General features: G+C 39.0%; 1 protein-coding gene across 1 annotated transcript in view; it reads left to right on the top strand.

Annotated features, from left to right (window-relative positions):
- Atf6 (activating transcription factor 6) overlaps window positions 1-23,576 on the top strand; it is a 167,473-nt gene that overhangs the window by 84,492 nt on the left and 59,405 nt on the right. The window contains exons 14-15 of the mRNA XM_036202679.1: window positions 5,506-5,573; window positions 7,170-7,284. Coding sequence (XP_036058572.1) covers window positions 5,506-5,573; window positions 7,170-7,284 — 183 coding nt within the window. The remainder of the gene's footprint in view (window positions 1-5,505; window positions 5,574-7,169; window positions 7,285-23,576) is intronic.

Raw genomic sequence — 23,576 nt, forward strand, 5'->3', positions numbered from 1 at the left:
TGCTTCGGATGCAGCAGTCCTTGCACTGAAACCCTCTCCACCCTCTCCAGCTTTGTAGCACTTCGTGCAGGTCTTTATAGTAGCAGTAGTGTGCCCCATTCAGGCACGGCGCTGCTTACTGCTCCCTCTACTCCCCCAGCTTCTCTGCACAGGTGATGCAATCAATAACAATGTCTAGCCCCTCTTCTTAGAGCCTTTCAAAGGAAACACGTGGCAGATTGTAAGGAAGAGCATGCAGGCACTTTTGAACTTAGACATGTTCTACTCCAGGTTAACAGTGGTGTGGACTTAGGACTCTTCAGTTCTACTTCTTTGTTGGCTGAAAAATGACATTTGAGTCCTACTTGTTACTGCTTCTGAAGCACATAACCTATCAGTTGGCACACCATTTTCCCAGTAAACATTACTGTGGTGATGATAATGAGCCAGGGAGAACTAAGGAACACACACACACATACACACACACACACACACTCACACACACACTCACTCTCTCTCTCTCTCTCTCTCTCTCTCTCAAAATGAGAGCTGTGTTTTCTATGGAAAAATAAAGCTAGGGAGAAGATTAGAATTTAAACACAGAAATTAGTGGTTACTTTAGATTAAATCATTTGAGAAGGCTTTTCTGAAGAAATTCCACTTTAGTAAGATATTGTATCAAAGTAATTGATTTAGCTGTTATAACAATCTCAGAATCTTATAGCTAGATGTTATAGAAACTCATTTCCTATGCAAATTCTTCATAGCTCTAGGATTTAGGGGGAAATCCAGTGAAATGGCTTCCAGACAAGGGAATAGCAAATGCAAAGAGCTTCAGGAGGGAGCAGCTTGCATATTTGTAGAACCTTAAGAAGTTGGGTAAAGCTGGAGGGATGCAATGGCTGAGGGAGAGTGGTAGATCAGACTTGAGGGGCTGGAGAGCTGAGATCTCAGCGAGCTTCATAGGCTCTGCTATGAATTCTAGATTTCATTCCAGGCCTGAAGGACACCACTGCTGAGTTTGGTCAGGAGAGTGACTTGATTTGATTTATATTTTTGAAAGATCATTTTGGCTAGGAGTGGTAGAGCTCACAGTGAACTTGGGAGACAGAGGCAGGATTGTGAGTTCAAGACTATCGTGGGATGTATAGTGAGACCTTGTCTCATAAAACAAAAGCAAAGAGACACAATTATCATTTTAGCTGCCACACAAAGTGGACTGAGGGGATGCCGAGTGGAAATGGATAGGTCAGTTAAAATGCCACGTCACTGATTGAGAGGAGAGATCTTTGGGTCTATTCTATTATGGTAGATATGAAGGTGTAGGAAAGAATGGGGACCTAACTATATTTTGAAAGTAGAACTGTTAAGGAATTGTTGCTATATAATAAAAGGGAATTGGTGGTAATTTCTGTGTCTTAAGTGCTGGATTAATATTGATGCCTTTTACTGGGACAAAGACTGAGGAAGGAGTTACAAACAGGAGTCAAGAGCTGTAGATTTGGATTTTTGACATTCAATTGAAGGAGTCCAGTAGACAATCCTGTATCCAAGTCTGAACTTTAGGAGAGAGGTTGAGGCTAAATGTTTGATTTTTGGGTGCTACTTTCCAGTGTGAAACCAAAGATAAAGTGCTGAGTGCTGGGTGTTGCCCATGGGCTGCAAAGGAACCAGCACCTGACAGTGGCTGGGCAGTAAGAGGAGAAGGTAAAGGGTAGTGCTGCTCCCAGCCCAGCCAACAGGTTGTGAAACAAGGAAGATGATTACTCTTAAAACTCACCATTAGAAGTCTTTGGTGACTGTGATGGCCATTTCATTGTGGTTGTAATCACAAAAGCCCAGGGAAGTGAATTTGGGTAGTAACATGGAAAAGTGGAGATAACTGTACAGAGAAATCTCCATTTATGGGGGTAGAGACTAAGAAGCAAGAAAGAGGTTTTTATTTTTGGATATAAATTTGTTTGCCTGGTTTGCATGCTTGTTTAGGTGCTAATACATTTGCTGAGCCTGTTGGAGCTCAAATTGTGGTGCTTGGAGGGTGAGAGAAGCAGAGGCAGTCAGATCTCTGTGAGTGTGAGGCTAGCCTAGTCTATATGAATTCCAAGTCAGGCAGGGCACCATAATGGGACCCTGTCTTCAAAAGAAAGAAAGGGAAAAAGGGAAGGGGTACAGGAGGGAGTGAGGGAAAGAGAGGCATCTCAGCTGGGCGTGGTGCCAGTGGCTTGCATCTGTAGTCACAGAACCCAGGAAGCTGAGACAAGAAGATTACCATGAATTTGAGGCCAACCTGGGCTACACAATGAGTTCTAGACCAGCCTGGGCTACAGGGCTAGAGTGAGACTGCCTGGGGTCAGGGTGGGGTAGAAAAGGAGGTGAGGAGAGGGGGAGGGAGAGGGAGAGGGAGAGGGAGAGGGAGAGGGAGAGGGAGAGGGAGAGGGAGAGGGAGAGAGAGAGAGAGAGAGAGAGAGAGAGAGAGAGAGAGAGAGAGAGAGAGAAAGGAAGGGAGAGCGCAAGCTTAACTGTTTATTTGGAAACATTATATAACATACTCAAGCATATTAAAAGGATATCAAGAAGCACAGATTTTAACCATGTACAGCTGCTTTTTGCCATAAGAAAATTAGAATCTGTACAGTTGAGCTTGAGTTCTGACTCTGAGGGTCTGTGTCTGTGATTATCCCAGATGTGCTTTCTGGGCCTCTGCAACCTCTTCTTTGCCTCCTGTCGCAGCTTTATTGGTTGTTAGTACTCCTTGAGGGTATAGGCAATCACAGCCAATGCTGCGGACAGTCCCAAAGTTGCTTCCTGGCATTGGGATACAGGGCCTAGCACTGCGGAGCACACTGGTCTGCTAAACTGTGTGTGTCAGCTGCCAGCACAGCCAGAGGGATGGGGGACTGTCTGGTTTCTGCTTCTACATTTGCAGTAAGTTTATCTTACTCAAGGAGTCTAAGTGACCCCAGTGACAGAAGGGTTCCAGTAGTGTGCTTTCAAGCTTCTGTCCTTTGTTGTGTAGAGGAAGAACACAAGAGACAGGGATAGATCACTGTCACTAAGCTAACTTATAAGAACTAAATTATAATCTTGGCCTACATGGAGGTTTTTGCTTTGTCTTTATATGTAATTTGTCATACTCTTCTTTCCTGTTTTCCATAGCTGTGAAAGAGTTATTCTCTAATCCTGAAAGAATTCTAATGCACAGGAATACTGGTGTCCTAAGTTTAGAGCCCATTCATTTATGGATCTGCAGTTTAGACTGCAGCCCTTTTCTCTGCTCTTTGGGTACAGATCTTTCTACTGGACACTTAGATAATAGGCAGAAGTCTAGGAATCTCAGCTGTTACCCAACAAGGAATGACTTGGATGAATCTGTATTTGTGTGAGTAAAGGAAGCTCTGGGCCATCTGGAAGGAGAGCAGTCACCTTGGTCATGCTGCTGTTAACAGTAAAGCATGTAAGAATTTGTTTTGGCCTTTTCTTTGTGTTGGAAGCCTGTGCTGCTCTGAAACTTCCCCACCCCCATTTCAGATGTCTCCCCTCTAGTTATTTCTTTTTGATACAAAAAAGATGTCAGTCTTATGAAGTATGCTATGAATTTTGTAAACTGACATTAAAACATTCTATGGTTTGATTAAAGTGTTGTATCTTTGATTTGACTTGTTCTCTTTCATAGTGTTATCCTCTTTAGACTAGAGCTATTTATTAGTAAAGGTCAAGGGTGAGTGAAAATTTCTTCCGATATGAAGGTTATTTAGGTATACTATATTTGAAAGCACTGGTCTAATTGGGCCAAACTATAAGAAATTCTGGATAGGCACAGTGATATACTTCTACAGTTCTAGTGCTCAGGAGGCTGAGGCAAGAAAATCATTTGTTTGAGGCCATCATAGGGCATATAATACTCTCTTGTAAAGGGGAAGAAAATTCCAAAGTTTTTTTAGACTAAGAAAAATGCCAGATAGAACCCAAGATTAGCAGGAAGAAAAAACAGCAGCATGAATAAATATCCAATAAAACTAATAGACCATAAGAAAATAAAGTCTGTGTGCCCCACACCCCATACACACCAATACCCTCCCCACATTTCTCAGTAACTTGGGGTTTTTTGTTTCAGTTTTTTTTTTGTTTTTGTTTTTGTTTTTTGGGGGACAATGTTTCTCTCTGTAGCTCTGGCTGTCCTGGAACTTACTCTGTAGACCAGGCTGGACTTGAACTCAGAGATCCACCTGTCTCTACCTTCCTGAATGCTAGGATTAAAGGCATGTGCCACCACCCCCCAGCAATAACTTGTATTTTTAAAAAGAATAAAAACAGCTATGGAATTTATAGCTTATAAGATTACAAAGGAGAGTCAAGTAGCCCTGGCTGGCCTGGCACTTACTATATAGAAGCTGGTTTTGAGCTCACCTGTCTCTACCTTCTGAATGGTGGGATTATAGCAAAGTTTTTATACTGTTCAAATATTATTCCAAGGTAGACTGTGATGATGTGACATGGATAATAGTGGACCCTATATATATTGTTTTTATATCCATATATAGCTCTAAAAAAGGTTAATTTCTAAATTAAGCACAATAAGAGACTAAGCAATAATAGAGCATTCATAACAGTATACTGTAATAAAACCTCCAGCATCATTCCTCTTGAGCTTGAGGCCATCATTCAGTGAAATAAGGTTATCGTATACAAGTACTGCTATAGCATGGTATAGCATCTGAGGACTGAGATGTCTACTACGTGATTAACATGGCAGTAATGTGTGTGCATGGATGTATATGCTAATTATTAACAATTATCACTAAGTGACTAGCATGGCAGTAATGTGCATGCATGGGTGTATATGCTAATCATTAACAATGACCAAATAAGGTCTTTGTTGTGGATCCAGAAAGTGGAAACCTCAAAGTCATCCCTGCACATTGGTACCATTTACCAAAGAAACTTGTTCTCTCCCCCACCCCTTAAGCATTTTGCATCAGCATCTGTTTTAATATCTATCACATTTTATTGTTATATAGAACTTTTACCCTGAATCATACCCTGAGCCTCTTAAAAGAAATCAGATACCTAATTTTGAAGCCCAACTTCATATAAAGATAGATGTATGAACACAACAATTAATAAATTTCAGATTTATGATTAAACTATTATTTATATATCAAAAATACTTATTGCTGTGAAGTAACAATAAGGTCCCTTTGTAATGTAATAATAGTAATATTCCTCATTTTGAGACTTTCCTATTTCTTAGGAATTTGTCTGTAACAATAATTTTTTGACAAATGAAAGTTATTACATGCCCAGTAATGCTTGTACAGCTTGGTTATAAAACCCTGCAGTGGTTGACTGAACTTTCTCATTCTTTCTGTAAACTTTGTAGGAAGTGCCTGAAATGTCTCTATAAGACTGTGTAAGATATATTCACAACCTATAGTGTGACCAGAACGATTCTAAATAACAAATCCAAGTATGAGTCAGTATTGGAGGTTTTTCGTGTTGTTTCCTAAATCTCCTTCTCTCTTCCAGGGTGCTCTGGAACAGGGCTCAAATTCTCAGCTGATGGCTGTCCAGTACACAGAAACCACTAGCATCAGGTAAGAAGATGCGAAGCTCTTGGCCAGAGGGCTTGAACTGTATTATAATTTTAGTGAAGTTGAAATTCATATCTCCTTTGAGTGCTCCTCTACGACTTTTATATCAGTTTAAATGAACATATACTACCAATTAACAATCCTAATAAAAAGATCACCTCTCCCAAGTCTCTTAAATACAGATTTAGTTAGAGTGTTTTTCAGTCATAATTTTGCTGAAAACCCAAAGTACATACTGCTTTCTTGTTCTTGATTTTTATCTGTTTTCTAAGCCTCAGGGAGAGGGATATTACCTTCCTTCTCTTTTGTAGGTATCTTGCTGAGTGATCACATTAAAAAAATTACTATTTTGTATGTGTGTGTGTGTGTGTGTGTGTGTGTGTGTGTGTGTGTGTTGATATATTGTGTACCCAAATAAACTTGCCTGAGGATCAGAGGACAGAGCCAGCTGCTGGATTAGACATAGAGGTCAGGCAGTGGTGTCACACACCTTTGATCCCAGCATTTGAGATTGCATGCCTCTGCTTGGGAAACACACATCCCAGGAAGTATTATGTCAGGACAGAGAAGGTATATAAGGCGTGAGGAAACAGGAACTCACTCTATTTAGGCTGAGGATTTTATAGAGGTAAGAAGTAGTAGCTGGCTTCTCTGATCTTTCAGCTGTCACCCCAATATCTAGTACCAGGTTTTTTTTTATTAAAAGACCATCTAAGATTCGAACAACATATGTGTGTAATGAAGTCAGAGAAAAAGTCAAGTCAGAGAAAAGCTCTGGAGAGGTAGCTCTCCCTCCCACCTCGTTAATGCAGGGTCACTCTTGTTTCTGCTGTACCTGCCTCTACCTCCTGAGTGCACCACCGCTGCCTGGCTTGATCCAGCATTTTTTTAATTGGATTCTGGGGAACTGAACTCAAATCACTAGGCTTTGTGTGACAGGTGCTTTTACCTGCTGAGCCATCTCATCCACCCTGGCTGGGTGCTTTACATAATCTTATCTTTAAATTTGTATAATAGTTCAAAAGTGTATTCTATATATGAAAAGTGTAGGGAGTCAAGGGGGGTTTTGTTGCTGTTTTTAATAATTTTCAAAGTCATGAACCAAGTGATAGAAATAGACTTCAGACCCTGTCTAGTTGACTCCAAAGAATCTCTTGTTTTACATAGTATTCCAGGAGAATTTCAGAGATTCCTAAGAGAGTGCAGTGTCCAGCAGTTGAAGTGGTGTGGGAAGGAACCCAGTCACGATTGGGGCTAGCTGTAGTGGGGCAGAATTGTCGTCATAGCTCTTCCTGACTTGCTGTGAACCAGGCAGGTTAATGAAGCAGGTATGAGACCTTATGTTTGGTCTTCCAGCACCCCAAACAACAATAGCAATAAAAACGTATCATTTGCATAAGTCAAATGTAGCAGAATATCATATGGCACCCCATAAATATGTGCCAAGTAAAAAAGATTAAAAAGTAAAAATTGTTGTTAAAATGCTACTGTTTTGGTTGAAAGAGATTCTTAAGATTCAGATGTGGCCTTAGAAAGGAAGGAATTGGGAAGACTCAACATGTTTGAATATTAATGATATTTTCTGTCTTCTCACATCAGTAGAAATTCTGGGAATGAACTGCAAGTGTATTATGCTTCCCCGGGAAGTTACCAAGGCTTCTTTGAAGCCATCCGCAGAAGGGGAGACACTTTTTACGTCGTATCATTTCGAAGGGTAAGTTCATTTTCAAAGAATAAAGCAAACGTGTGTGAGCACCTGCTGTGTACATGACTTCAGACTGAGTGTGGCAGAAGGTACCTCAGTAAGTAGGAGGCAGGATGAGGGCAGTGATGCGGTGCGGCAGCGTGAGTGAGTGTTGTGAGGGACACAGACTTGACGGAGCTGGTCAGCCTCGAAGACGTGGAGCACGGCACTGATGGCAGACTATGTACTGTGCATTAGAAACCACAAACTGCACCTTGATTTTTATCCCTTGTCACCCCATAGCTACACTGTTTGTTTCTAATGAAGGGAAAGTGAAACACCATCTCTCATGCGTTTTAAGCCAATGCCTGTTTGGTAATTGAGGAACAGACTGCTGAAATGTAGGCTGGTTAATTTGTCAACTGTGGAGTGTTTAGATCTCTTTCCCAAGTTTCTTTGTTCCTTTTTTATTTTTTCATTAACCGTTTATACTCATTGGTGAAAAATATGTTAAGTAATGTCAGATTGTACAAGCATGAATGTTTATACTAGAATTTTTGAATGTTAAAAATCTTAGACTACATGAAAAAGCACAGCCATTGACAGCCCATCTGCTTTTCCTATAAAATGACAATATAGTCTTCAACCAATAATAGAGTTTCCATCTGACAGTCCCTTAGAGTGCTATACATTAACCAGGAAAACAGAAATGATCAGAACTCCTCAGTGATATGCATCCTAAGCCATTTCTTTCTTTCTTAAACCCTATTCTGTTTTTAATTACTTGCTTGTATGTATTGGTATGTGCATGTGAGTGTTGTATTAGTTACTATCTGTTGTTGTGATAAAACACCACCATCAAGACAACTTATGGCAGAAGTAGTTTATTTGGGTTTATGGTTCCAGAGGGTAAGCGTTCGTGATGATGGAGCAATAGCAGCAGTCATGGTGCCTGCTGCAGAAAGCAGGAGGTTCACACAACCACAAGCACACAGCAGAGAGAGAGAGAACTGGGAATGTCAGGAGTCTTTAAACTCCTAAAGCCCACCACCAGTGACATAGTTCCTCCAGCAAGGCCACACCTCCTAAGCCTTCCCAAACAGTGACACCAGTGGGGACCAAGCATTCAAATACTTGAGACTATTGGGACATCTCATTCAAACCCTGCCAAGTGCATTGCCCACCAAGTCCAGAAGAGGATGTCAGGTCCCTTGGATCTGGAGTTACAGGCAGTTATGAGCTACCTGATGTAGGTGTTGGGAACTGAACTCAGGTCCTCTGGAAGAACAATAAGCACCTTAACCACTGAACCATCTCTCTAGCTGCCTAAGCCATTCGTTTTTAAAGAACAGACTATAAGGGGTGTATGGTTAGAAGTAAGACTTAGTAACAGTAGAATGGCTTTGTCTCTCAGTTGCCGTTGCCAATCACTGTCACAGGAATTGTCAGTGAACTAGTTAGTGTTTTTCTAAATTAGACATTTTTTAGTGGCTAAGGGTTTCAGGAACAGAGCAAATGGGCTCTTGAAGACTAAGGAGATCAGATGTGATATATATATCTAGTTATTAATTAAATATACCAGGAGATTTGGAATACTTTAGCCATAGTATCTGGTGATCACAGTCTTTTCATAAAATTCCTATGCTCATCTTGTTCTCCCAAACAATTAGTATATTTCTTTGCCAGCCTTATAGTGCCTTTTGAGTGGCAAGGGGAAAATTGAGAACAGAATTTCATTAAGGCTCCAACTGTCTTGACTCATGAGAATTAGGGATTTGTTCTTTGTTTAAGGTTCAAGGAAAAGTAAACCTTTTAAAATGGATATTATAAGGACCTGATGGGTGCTGACATGACTGTGTTAATGAACTTACTACAGAAGCATGTTTTTAATTGCCAAATAGCTTTTTTTAATTTTAAAGGAAGTTCAGGATATGCCTTCATTTGTTCAAAACAGTATAACAAATACAAGCAGCAGCTGTTAAGCCCTGAGTCAAAGTCATTGTTAATAATGTCTTTCTAGGATGAAAACAAGTCTCTCTCTCTCTCTCTCTCTCTCTCTCTCTCTCTCTCTTTCTCTCTCTCTCTCTCTCTCTCTCACACACACACACACACACACACACACACACATACACACATACACACATACACACAAAGATGTTCACGTGGAGAAAGGAGAGACTTTATTAAAGGAGACTAGATTTTTTTTTAAATAAAGAGGATAAATGATTTAAAAAAAAATACAAGGATTACTTTCTTCCCACATGTGTAAAAAGCTGTTTCTCATTATTTTATAGTGGAAGGGCTATTGGAAAATTATTGATTTCTCCTTCTACCCTTAATGTTCAGGTAGTTCAGTTAGTTCAGTTAAGGGTCAGTCATGCATTCTGTCTCTATCTTTCACCTCCTAATTATAATTTATCATCTAGGATTTTATATCTAGGAAGAGTAAATAAATCCTGCAAGATCTTTCTTTCTCCATCCCCCCCCCCCTCTCATTTTAACAGTAGGGAAATGAAAGTTAACTTTATTGCATTGGCTATAAACTGTGTCATGAGACAGGAATCCGGTCATTTTTCTCTTGCTAAGATGAAAATACAAGAAGTAGTGGATTACCTCATGCTTGACATTTTCTCCCACTCTTGGTGTGAAATAGTTTGCTAAAAGTTGAGTTGAAGGTCATGTGGTGTGAGTGGAAGGCAGTGGACTTTGCTCTGTTGGCTTCTCAGTCCCATGGCCTGAAGTGCTGGCATTGGACATTCAGAAAGAAGGAGCTTGGAAACCCCAAGTCTCTGCTTAGCAAGAGCCAGATGCTTATGATCAGGCCACTGGCACAGCCAGCTTGCTTTCTTTATTGTCGAGCATGTATTTAACTAAATGTTTTAATAGCTGAAGAAGTCCATGTGGGCATCGATTGTCCAGTGTACCATTATTTAATAAGCCAGGCCCCTCGCAAACTTTTGCTATTGGCTGTTTAGCTTTTTATTAAACCAGTCATAGTGACACATCTTCACCCAGTGTTCAAATATCCTGCAATAGAGGAGAGAAAGATCAGGTCTTCTTTTATTCAGTTGGCTACAAATGAATGTCTATTATTCCCATTTATTTGGTATTTCTTATTCAAATGAGATAAATATTTAAGAATACTTTTGCATTTTTTATTTTGTTTTTGTTTTTAGTACCTGTTTGTAGTTAGAGTTTTCCTGCCTGGCCCAGTTAGGACAAATCTCTCTTACCCACCAGTCCCACAGTCGCTCAGACCCAACCAAGAAAGCACACAGAAACTTACATTGTTTAGAAACTGTATGGCCGTGGCAGGCTTCTTGTTATCTGCTTCTTCTATCTTAAATTAACCCATTTCTGTTAGTCTATACTTTGCCACATGGCTTGTGGCTTACCAGTGTCTTTACATGTTGCTTTTCATGGCGGTGGCTGGCGGTGTCTCTCCCCAACCTTCTACTTCCCAGAATTCTCTTCTCTCTTGTCCCGCCTATACTTCCTGCCTGGCTACTTGCCAATCAGAACTTTATTTACACAGAGCGATATCCACAACACTTCCCCTTTTCTTTTTTTTAAAGGAAAGTTTTAACTTTTACATAGTACAATTACATATAACAAAACAATTATCAAGCAAGAATTATAGTTACAATATTAAAGAAGATATCCTATTTATCTTATATTTGTGAGTCTAAAGTTCTATATCTAACTTATCTTGTATCATAACTGAGGAAATTATAACTATCTAGTCTTCAACCACATCAAAGACCTCAGAAGGATATAATATTACCTGAGAACCGGAAGAAGGATGTAAGCATTTTTCAGGAGCCTTATAAGAGTAGACAGAGACAGCTGGCATCCTGGACAGTCACCTAATGTTCCTTTGTAGAGTTGGGACATTTGTCTTCAGCCCACAGGGCTAGAGTCTCTTGGTCACTTCTCTCAGTGTCCTGTAGAATGTCTGGCAGTTTCCTCTGTGAAGCAGGAACCTGAAGGACCATTTTGTCAAGCAAAGTTTAGTGGTCACCTTTCTATGGGTCCTGCATGTCCACTCGATCAAGCAGTCCAGGCAAGAACAGTTTCTTGTCCAAATGGCTATTTTTGTCAAGGTGAAGATAAACTCCATATGAAGTGTCTTCAATGCCCATCCTCCTCTCTGAAGTAAAACGGTGCTGCCAGGAGCAGACATGTCTCACTGTCCCGAAAGTTTAAATTTTAAAAGTATTTTAAATGCCATATTCTGTAGGTCTTTGAAGTATTTGAAGATTACCTATCTATCTGAAATATCTCTTGTATACCTAGAAGACTTAACTAACATGGCTACAAGTATGATTATCCTAGATGACTAATTATTAATCTATTTTTAATTATCCATTACAATTTAAAATGAGCTATACAAACATAATACCTTAAACATGAGTAGAAATATGCCCACAGTATAACAAAATTAACTTTAAGTTTGTATCAATAGACTAAAGTCTATACCAATGTAAAACATTTTAAACAAGTTGTTGCTCTTTAGAAGTAAGTTCCTTAATCTACCCTTTTGTCCTATTATATCTATATCCTATCCCCTTTTCTTCTTTAGAAAGAGATCGCATTTATAATCAACCTGATTTAAATAAAAATATTGGTTTTTCTCTGCCCCACACCAGAGGGCTCTTCTGATTTGGGACACAAGAATCTCTTAACCTTTACTTTTAACAATATGTCAGGGTTTAGAGAAAGAGTGAGCCAATTCCATCTCCAAAGCCAGCTTGATAATTTTGGGAATATGGGCGTAGTTTTTCTTACTACTTCCTGCTGGAGGGGGCCGCTGCATCTTATGGGGACATAAAGAAAATTTTAGGATTATGGAGTAGTTCATTAGGGTGAACCTCTGAGCCAGTTGTCTTGAAACCATTCTGGATGTCGGATCATCTGGGCCATGGTGTCATCGGAGACCTTTCAGGTGGTCTTGGCTGATCAAACCTCATGTATCTTAATCTGGAACAAATCCATAGCCTCTGGCTTTCTGTGGAAACAAAAGCAGAGACTCTTTTCCAAAGCAACATATCCTTATATCCAAATTTTGAAGTCAAGGTACCTTTAAAATTTACATATTTGTTTAACTCAACAGCTTTTATGATCAAATCTTTTTCTGCAGTTAAAAATCCCAAAGCAAGACAAACCAGATTCTCTGTGTAATATCCATCTTTGTAAGACTGAAACGCCACTGTGGCTGCTGGCTCTGCCCACCTCAGCTTCCCAACATGGCGGTGGTACAGTTTACCACCAGCTCTGGGTCTGGAGCCATGTGTACCATCAACTATCAGAAGCAGTTCTATCAAAGCAGTGTGTAGCCCAGAAACCCTTTTTTTTTTTTTTTTTTTTTTTTTAACTAGCAAAGGCTAAATCCACCATGCAGCAGAGTAAAGTGTCGCTTGTAGATTCCTCATTCCCACCACACTGCAGATCAGACGCACAAGCCAGGAACCGCCATAGTAGCTCAAACCGGCAGGCTGCCGCTAACTTGAGAGAGACAACTAGGAAGCTGTTTTTAGCTCCGTTTTAGAATCTTTTTTCTCAGGTTTTAGGTGGAAATTCTTGCCAACACGTTGGACGCCATTTGTAGTTAGAGTTTTCCTGCCTGGCCCAGTTAGGACAAATCTCTCTTACCTGCCAGTCCCACAGTCGCTCAGACCCAACCAAGAAAGCACACAGAAACTTACATTGTTTAGAAACTGTATGGCCGTGGCAGGCTTCTTGTTATCTGCTTCTTCTATCTTAAATTAACCCATTTCTGTTAGTCTATACTTTGCCACATGGCTTGTGGCTTACCAGTGTCTTTACATGTTGCTTTTCATGGCGGCGACTGGCGGTGTCTCTCCCCCAACCTTCTACTTCCCAGAATTCTCTTCTCTCTTGTCCCGCCTATACTTCCTGCCTGGCTACTTGCCAATCAGAACTTTATTTACACAGAGCGATATCCACAGCACCTGTTCTTCACATTAAAAGTAAACACTTGCCGGGGGTGGTGGCAGGTGGTGGCACATGCCTTTAATCCCAGCACTTGGGAGGCAGAGCCAGGCGGATCTCTGTGAGTTTGAGGCCAGCCTGGTCTATGGAGCGAGATCCAGGACATGCACCAAAACTACACAGAGAAAACCTGTCTCAAAAAACCAAAACCAACCAACCAACCAACCAAACAAACAAACCACTTTTGTGTCTTCTCGATTGTTTCAAATGAATTTGAATAGTAGGGATTTGAGCTTCAGCTATATGCCTATCTCAGAGATGTTTCTCCCTCTTCCTCCAAATAGTACCATATTTATAGGTAGATTTCACTCCTTGTGATTGCTTATAAAATGTTTATGAGCACATTGCATCTATATGGGTGTAGATTGTAAGGATTTCCTCCAGCAACAAGGACTTACTGTATGATATATAGGAATTGAAGCACCTTAGGAAACTGGCTCAGCAGCCAAACAGCACCTTGAATGTACACTAATCCCCATGGAGAAGTGAGACAGTTATTCCTGATTCAACAGCAACACCAGTGGTTCTACTGTAGTCTTTTTTTTTTTTTTTTTTTTTTTTAACAAATGCCTGAATTAGATTTCTTAAACAGAAAATGGCTATTTTGGACAGTTGGTTGCTTTCTTGTATGAAGGACTGTTGTGGGTGTCTTAGCTCATGATCTATAGACCATTCATTTATAACCAACAAAATATGGTTGTTTTCAATATATTCTGTTTTTTGTAAGCCTGAAACTTCCTACAAAGAAAAGCCCGAGGCCACACTGTAAGAAAACCTGAGCTTTAGCTGTACACACACCTTAGAGATGTTTGCTTGTTTGTGCAGGCCCTTGAACCTCCATAAACGTTATTATAACACACTAGTTTTATTATATTAAAAAACTTTCTTATGTCCATTCCTGATTATTGAATCTGACACACCTTCCTCTCATCTGGGTTCTAGGCAGGAAGCAGTATGTACCTTTTGATTACTACCCTGATACTCACTCAGCACAGTTCCTGCCGCTCAGTGCTTATGGAGTATAGATACTGTAGGTATGTGTCACTGAGACAAGCCCAGTACTAGAAATGCACTGTTGTTTGTGCGTTTTATTTGCAAGGTGACTGTTTTATTGATCTAAGCAACCTAAGTGGTGCTGAGTCCAGTAGGGTTTAGGTAGCACTGGCCTCTCTTTTTGTTCATTTCTGGTTGCTTCAGCCAGAGTAACAGCAGTGTTACGTCTTGTCTCTAATCTAAGTCTTAGAGGTAAAGAAACTACCTGGATGAATTGCTTAATGCCTTTCAGTGTCATCAAGTAGAACCTTAAGTTATTTTTATTTTCATAATTGTGTGTGTGTGTGTGTGTGTGTGTGTGTGTGTGTGTGTGTGTGTGTGAAAGCACTTTGGAGCAGATGGGTTGTTTGTAGATCTTTGTTTGCTCTTGGATTGCTTTGGGTTTTGAAGAAGGGTTATTGTTTTATACCAGCATAGATTTAAGCAACGTGTTTGAGTACATGAGTCAGAAACTTAAAACTTTAGACAACTGTAGGAAATGTTCTGATGATTGTGAAGTTTGCTTGGTGGTATTATTTATTGTAGCTGGAAGCTTTTGTGTGTCCCAGCCAGCCAGTGGTCAAGGCAAATCTGTTCCACTCGCATCCCCCAAGTAAACACACAGAGGCTTATATTAATTATAACTGCTAGGCCTAAAGCTCAGGCTTATTATTGACTAGCTCTTACACTTAAATTAACCCATAGTTCTTATCTATGTTTAGCCACATGGCTTGGTATCTTTTCTTAGTTTTGCCTTCACATCTTGCTTCTTCTGTGTCTGGCTGGCGACTCCTGACTCAGCCTTCCTCTTCCCAGAATTCTCCTCTTCTGCTTATCCCGCCTATACTTCCTGCCTGGCTACTGGCCAATTAGCATGTTATTTATCAACCAATCAGAGCAATACACATTTACAGCATATAGAACGACATCCCACAGCAGTTTATGCAGACTACTTACCAAAAGTTTATTCCCGTGGGTGACCAAAAAAGCAATTCCTATATTAATTTCCTAATATATAAAGAATTTGTAATTCATGTACAAAGCATATTAAGTGATTATAATTATGTGGTTGCAATTTATGTTATATATGTTTATGTATGTATGTTAGTGGTATGTATCCTTAGAGGTAAGAGTAATTTCCTTAGTAATAAAAAATAAATTAGTGTATAAACTTTGATTTTAAAAGATACTGCTCTTTTGTTTCTAAGGTTTTACAAATTCAATGTACATATGGATCTCAGAGGTCAGCCACAGCCATGACATTTCTTGCTAAATTTGAGCCAGAACAATATGAATAGATGATCTTGGGATAATAATTGCATCTTAAAAAATATCTTAGAAGTGGAAGGAAAAAATCCCTTGTGTAGAATGCTTTTCTCATTTTTTACTTTCCTTAAGAGGTATTTTCATTCAGGTCTTGAAGTGTGTTATAAAACAATATAGTAGAATTGTTTACTTTAGTATTCACTTAAGTTAGGTTTACTTAATGATTATATCAGCAATGCTCCTTTTTATAAATATTTTTATTTCATTGTATATAAACTAACATATTTAATGTATTCAGACTTTATATTTCACAAAGTTGTTTTCTATATGATATATATGTATATATAATATATAATCTCTTAGTTCCTTTTATATAATCATATAAATATTTCTAATCCTATTTTATGAATGACAAAATTGAGGCAGAAGGAGGTTGAATATCTTTAAGATACAAAAAAATTAAGCATTAGAACAAATGCTGTAGATAATAGCACATATCTATAATCTCATTACTTGAGAAGCTGAGGCAGGAGGCTTGCAACGAGTTCAAGACCAACCTGGGCTATATATATGTAATGAGTTTTAGACTAGTCTGGGCTACAGAGTAAAACTCTGCCTCAAAACAACAGTAATGATGTGGTGGCACATGCCTTTAATCCCAGGAGGTAGAGGACAGCCTGGTGTACATAGTGAGACCCTGTCTCATAAAACAACCCCCCCCCCATCAACATTAAGTAAATAAATCAATAAACTAATTGTACACTGAGAAGCTCACACTTATAATTCAGGCACTTAGAAGGATAAGACAAGAGGATCATGAGTTTGAGGCTAGACTTGGCAGCATAGTGAGAACCTATCTTAAAAATAAACAAATACATTAATTAATTAGTTAATTTGCACTGGTTAATAGTAGAGGTTAATAGTTGGTAGATCAAATTTTGATAGTTTCCCTTGCATTAAATTTCAGGTTTTTGTAATGATGATAACTTTTTCCCTCAAACAGAGATACAATCTAAGAATGAATGCTTTTTCACATGATTATATGAAGAAAAATGTTAGGACCTGCAGTTTAGCTTCCAATGGGCCTCTTATTGGTATTTATTTACCGTGTGACTTTGGACTAATCATATATCCCTCATAGCTTTAGCTTTTTTATCTGTAAAGTGAGAAAGTTAGAGGGCATTGACATTTTCAGTTTAGCTCTAGAAATGTGGTTTTTATTTTTCTACTTTCCTGTTTGAATGCATGTGAATGCTGGCTGCTTAGAAGGCTGTGACATTGCTTTAAATTCTTACATCTTACTAAAGTAGTTCAGTCTGGTGGAGTTAATACATTTTAAGAGTTTTGAAAAACAACAAAGTATCAAGTTAGTCTTGTGTATTTAAAAAAATTGATTTTGTGATGGCTGCCAGTTTTGTGATTTATTTAATACTCCTACAGTGCACAATATATCAACCTTTATTTCTTATTTCTATGATGAAATTATTGTCCCATTTCACAGATTAGGGAATGGAACACAGAGGGTTACTGTAACTTAATTTGAAAGTGGCAGAGCCAGAATTTAACCTAGGAGTTTGACTATAGAGTCTGTTTTTAATCATCTTCCTCCATTGCCTTTTTGAAGCTTTTATTTCTATATCTTTAAAAACAATCAGTTTGGAGTTTCATTCTATTACTCTCTATGTCCAAAACACATTAGAGTTCCTTTGATTTATTTCCAAAGAGAACAAGACTGAGGCAGAGCCACTTGCTGTGATGTGTTATTGTGTAGGAAGAACCAGCGCAAGCAGGAAAACATGAGGAGGAATCATTGTGAGCACAGGAGGAGAAATGGGAGAGAAGAGTATAGTGTAGATAAGGGGAAAAGTATCAACTTGTTTATTTTGTTTAAAATTTGGAGGTGAAGGAAGAAGTGTTCCAAAAAGAGGTAGTCAATGGCATCAGATGTTACAAGTCTCCCTGAGAGTGAGAAATTAAAATCCCATTTAGCTTTGTAAACAGAAATCACTGGTGATGGTGATTACATTCATGGTAATCAGAACAGAATCCACACTAGAAGTGAGAGAATGTGAAAGAAATCAAATGGAGTGTTTGGTAAATATGGCATTGAGTGGAAGAAATGATAGCCTGGGCATAGTTAAAGGGAACAGAACCCCATCCCCGTGCAAGGTGCGTGGCGACTCCTCAGGGACTTGACTGTGCTAGGCAAGCACTTTCTCCCTACAGACAGAGACCATGTGATTGGTTTGTGTACATATAAATGTAAGAGCAGAGTTATATTTTGTACTTGACAGATGTTCTGAAGAAAATTAATCAAGTCAATACAATGTTTGTTCCTCATCTGTAGTAATGTTTTTATGTTTAAAGCAAAGCATGGAGAAAGTTGAAGAGTTTTGGTTTATTTGCAGTAGAACTACAAAGAAAAAGAGTACATGGAATTAAAATAAGGTTTAAAGTGTTCCTAAGATATCAAAAGTCCTCCAAGTCATGATGAAATGGTTATTAATAACGGCAAAAAGTTTTTAAAATATAAAAGGTGATAGAACTGTTTCTAATTAAATTTATACATAGTCTTTGAGTTTTTCCTCATATAAGAGCTAGAAAACTAGCAAAGTAGCTTGTGAAATTATTTTATGTCTCAATAGAACTTGGTCCAGTCTTCTTGGTTATGTCACAAAACTTAATTATGAAGGAAACAATTACTATGTTACAGGAAATGTCTGTGATTTATGATTAAGTCTGAAACGCTCATGTCACTCATTCCTTCCCTCCATTTGCAGTGACTTGTTCAGTTTGGACTCTTAGTTGTTTAACTTTTGATACCTTAAGCAATGTTAAACCTAGACATTTCAGGTTTTTTCCGAGAAATCTTGTCTATTAATTGTGTAATTTATTTCTACACAATGCTGCTAATCTCGTTAAAGAACCTTTTTGAAGAACTGTTGCAGCTATAATATGGATACCCCACCAGAATCCAGCAAGAGAGATAATTAGCTCTACGTTGGAGCCTAACATCTAACTAATTAATTACTTGACTCTTGGCTTCATGTCTATTGCCTCTGCTAGCATATAAATATACTGAGGGCAAGAAACCACTCTGCCTTAGTCTTCTTTCTGTCCCCACTACATAGCACAATGCCAGTTATGTAGGAATAAATGAATGAACTGGATACCAATCCATCAGTTTAATATTATCTTTAATTTTTACCATCACCATAATGTGATAGAGAGAATATGTGATAGAGCAGCTTCTTGAGCATTTCTGTTTGTTAGTATATATTCATGTATGTAGGAGGTACATGTATAGATGCTGGTGCACATACATTGTATGCACATGAGTGTAGAGGTCCGAGGTCAGTTGTGGGTGTTGTTCCTTAGGTGCTGTCCACTGTATTTTTTAAAAACAGGCTCTTTGACTTGGCCTGGAACTCACTGATTAGGCTGAACTAGCTGGCCAGTGAGCCCCAGAGATCTTGTCTGCTCCACCCCCTTTACTCCCCACCTCATGCTGGGATTACAAGCACATACCACAGTGCCTAACTTTTTTATTATTGAAATTTTTTTCATATAATATATTCTGTTCCTGTTTTTTGCCTTCTCCAACTCTTCCTCAGTCCTCCCCACTGACCCACTGACCCACAGTTCTGGTGATCAAACTCTGGTCTTCATGCTTACATAACAAATTCTTTGCTGACTGAGCTATCTGCCCAGCCTCTTGGGCATTTTTTATCAGGGCCATCTATGCTTCGTTGACTGTAGAAATCAGTCTTTCAAAATAAGTGAACTCAAATGCGCTTTTACAAGGCTGAGTACCATTTTGCTTTAGGAATGAATGTTCTATTAAGATCTCTGTGTATTATGTTTGAGAGACTAACCTTGGTAATAGGTAGACAGAGGTGATTATTTTTCAAAGATTTTTGTATCATTTTAACCTCCAGAATGACTAAGCCTCAGACTGATTAGTTCCAGATGCCTATCCATAATGTGTGTCTGTACTGTCCTAAAAGGAGAGGACCATGTTAACATTTTATTTCCCATGTAACACTTATGCTAAAAAATTAAGACAAATTTGTCAACTTAAATTGTAGACTGTTTTTGGATGACTCATCTGGAGTCATCCGTGTCTGATTATGCGATCCTTGAAGTAATCTCTGTGGACTGACTGTTGTCCCCGCATGGAGAATGCCCTGGAAAGAAGGCGCAAGTCGCGCAGAGGACCAGTGGAAGGCTCTTCAAGTGGTCTGATGGCGACCACAGTGGAGCTTTATGCTAAGTCTGTTTTGCACAAAGACTCACAGAGCTGCACTCACACAGCTTTGCAAGTCTGAATTATTCAGAAAAGTGTAACTTCCTTGCTTCTTTCTATCCCTTTTCTAAGCGTGCTTTCCCCGACAGTCTAGGCTTCATTCTTCCTCCAGTAATCCCCTCCTCACCATGCAGCTGCTTGTCTACCATGCGGTGACCTCTCCGCCCGTTTAACTCAAATGACATGGCCTTTTCTCTACTCCAGCTTCCACTTCCAGCCAGCTGCCAAGATTTACAGTTTGCTTGTCCTGGGGTTTTTCTTCAAATTAAAAAAAAAAAAAATTTTCCTTGAGCTTCAGTAAGAGTTGGGGTACAACAGGACTACCATGTACTGAAGTTGAAAATTTGGGGTGGGCAAAATTATAAGTTTTCTATGAATGGTGACTCATTTAAGGGAATATGTCCAGTACAAAGACCATTAGCTCTGACTCTAAGCCTTAAAGAGTGCCTAACAGCTTTAAAAAAAAAACCAAAAACACAACATTTTAGGAATTATCAACTTATCTCATCAAAATCAATTGGAACATGGACTCTCCTCGGATAAAGATATAGAAATAGCGCAGGGGTGGGGTAGAATTGGATTTTAAACTGTTAGAGGAGAAGCCAGCAAGGAGACTGAAAGGGAGCAGGCCACAAGCTTGGAAAGCCAAGAGGGGAAGACTATAAGGGAAGTAGTTGGCTCTCAGATGCTGCTGAGCGTCACAGACATGAAAGTGAGTGTGTCCTGGTTATATTAATGGGAGAGTCATTGATATCTTTAACCAGAGCCTGTAGTGGTGGAAGTGGAAGATAGAGACTAGGGATGGACTGGGTAGTGAGAACAGCGTAACTGCTAAGAATTTGTCTGTCAAAGGATAAAAGGAAACAAAAATATGGTTTTGGTTTTTGTTTTTTTTTTTTTAAGCTGTAGCTGCCAGCTGTATGTGTGTGAAGAATGAATCAGTAGGTAGGAAAGACAATGTTGAGAAAGGGTAGAATTCAGACAGGTAGAAGAATGATCCTTTCTAAGTTTGTCTCTTTTGGTCTCCTCCCCTCCACTCTCCCCTCCCAGCCCAGGTATTGTCCTATGCCAGGCAGGTGAGCTGCTTCTGAGCTACACTCTCAGCCTTGCCCTTCTTCTCTGGTGAGAGAGGCCAGGAGCGTATGGGATGCTACTCACTAGGGAGACAGGAGAAGGCATCTCTGATGCTTTCTCTTATCCCAGTGAGATACAATGCGATGTTATCAACTGAGTGTGAAGATGTGGGAGGAGACAGATAAGCCCTGAAGAGAGACAGTCTGAAGTGGTTGTTTAAGCCAGTGGGATGGTAAGAGGAGGAGAGTACTAGTGTTGAGCCTTGGTAGAGTGCCAGTTTGCAGTATGGAATACTGGGGTTAGCTGACATCTCAACAGCAGAATGACAAATGGGGGGCCACATAGTTCTGCATTCAAGGTTTTTGTAATCTCGAGAATAAGACATGATAGTTGTGGTATACAAGGTAAACATGACATGCTGTGACAGCACACACTAATTAGTCTTAGCCGACCTATACAGGGAATCTTTCTGGAGCCTTAACAGCTAGGCCAATTCCTGATTGCTCTAAAACACCTTACCTAAAGCTATGATATCATAGTTCATGGAGCAGGAATAACCTCCGAGGCATGATAGCATACGTTCATTAACACATCGTTATAGAAGAGTGTGTCTTCCTTCTGTTGTGTTATCAGGAATACCTGGTCCTGGGAAAGTGCTGTTTCTCTTTGCTTTCTCCCTCATCTTTTTCATCTTTCCCAAGTTCCAGTTGTTAGAAATAGAAACTTCATAAGAACTTACAGAATCAATTATTACTTATAAATGATATTTTTAAAATTCCATTTGACATGGCTAGTATCTTTTCAAAGTAAATAAAAATTTAATTTTATGCTATTGTAATTAAGAATATTTGAATATTTGGTATCCATCTTTAATTTTTGCCCCATCACTTTTTTTAGGGAACTATGCCACTGGAAGATTCTAATTTTCTTTAAGAATAAAATCTGTGACTGATTTGAATTTAGTTATCTGTTACAACATAAAGTAAAGATCTATTATTTAGCATCATTTATAATTAGAATTGATAGTAAAGTTTTATAGCTATACAGTGTTATACATTTAGCCTTTTAAAGATACAGTTGGTAAATGATAAACTAAATTTAATTGTACATTTTGTGCTTTCACACCACATATACCACACATGTATGAACACAGTTATGCATACACTCACATCTATAATCTTTTCAATATTTTTAAGACCAGAAATTCCCAATTTTGATGAAGTCTAGTTTGTTGTCTTTTTACTTTATGGATTGTGCCCTTGCTGCTTCATAAAGTATTGCCGACTCTATCTCACAAAGACAGCGTCATATAGCTTTTCTTCTAAAACATTGGTAGTTTACTATTTTACATTGTGGTCCCTTTGGAGTCAATTTTTATATTGTATTTTAAATTGTGTGTGTGTGTGTGTGTGTGTGTGTGTGTGTGTGTGTGTGTGTGTGTCTCCACGCGCCTGTGTGACTCTGTGTGACCCTGTGTCTATGTGTGGACACCTGCATGCTGTGGTACATGTACAAGTTGCAGGAGTTGGTTCTCTCTTTTCATCATTTGAATTCTGGGGAATCAAACTCAGATTGTGGGCATGGCAGCAAGTACCATTTCTGCAGAGACATCTTGTTGGCCATTGTGTTGATGTTTACGTATGTGCAACGTGGCTCAGCGTTTATTTGTTACTTGTAGAAATCCAGTATTGTATAGCGTTCAGTGCTGTGTTTTCGTCCACTATCTTTTTTTGTTTGTTTGTTAAGAAGAATTATAGCAAAGGCAAGTTTAAAAGGTTACACCAGGCTGCCAGTTGTCTTTGGCTTGGTAAGTTTGTACTGTTTCCTGGAGCTTCATAAAAAGGATGTCTTGTGGTTGAACTCCCTCAACCTCAAGTGTCCAGCCTTCAGACTCAACCAACAAAGTGTTATTTACATATACTTTGGAAATATAACATACACTATAGATAATTGGAGCAACTGTGTAATGGTCAGAGATACTGCCAAACCTAAATTCTAGAAACCAGACTAGACAAATACAGATGGGTTAAGAAATGCTCGTTAAGTAAGAGAAACTAAAAATAAGATTCTTGTGGGAGCTGGCTGCTACTCTCCGATCTGTTAGTGCCTTGTTTTCCTGAATTTAAAGAAGAACTTCATAGTCAAACTTCAGAATGAATCTTTAAAAATATGTATTTATATATATATATATATTCCCTCTGAACAGTGGCTTAAAGAATAGGAAAACAGCAGAATATGGTTTAATGTTTAGCATTGTGCAGTCTTGTTGAGAAATAAGAAAGTTTTCCATTCAACTGTGAATTGGTGCTTTTCAGTTTAGTGGAAAAACATAATTCTTGGCAGGGGCTGATGCAGCATTTCTTTTTGTAGGTAATCATGTAACATGAAGTCAGAAAGATCTGGGTTTTAACCATCATTATTATGCTTACAAACTGCAGAACCCTGGGAAGATACTGTCCAAAGTTCCAGTGTCCTTTCCGCTAATACAGTAATAATAATAATTACTACTTCCGGGTTAAGAAATTGAAATAAAACACTACATCCAATACTGGGACTGCTCTGAACATGGTAAATTCAATACATGTTTATTTCTCTGTTTTGAGGAAAGACCTTTAAAGCAGGGCTCCTGTAC

This window comes from Onychomys torridus, chromosome 11, assembly GCF_903995425.1.
Source record: "Onychomys torridus chromosome 11, mOncTor1.1, whole genome shotgun sequence".
In the NCBI taxonomy this organism is placed as follows: Eukaryota; Metazoa; Chordata; class Mammalia; order Rodentia; family Cricetidae; genus Onychomys; species Onychomys torridus.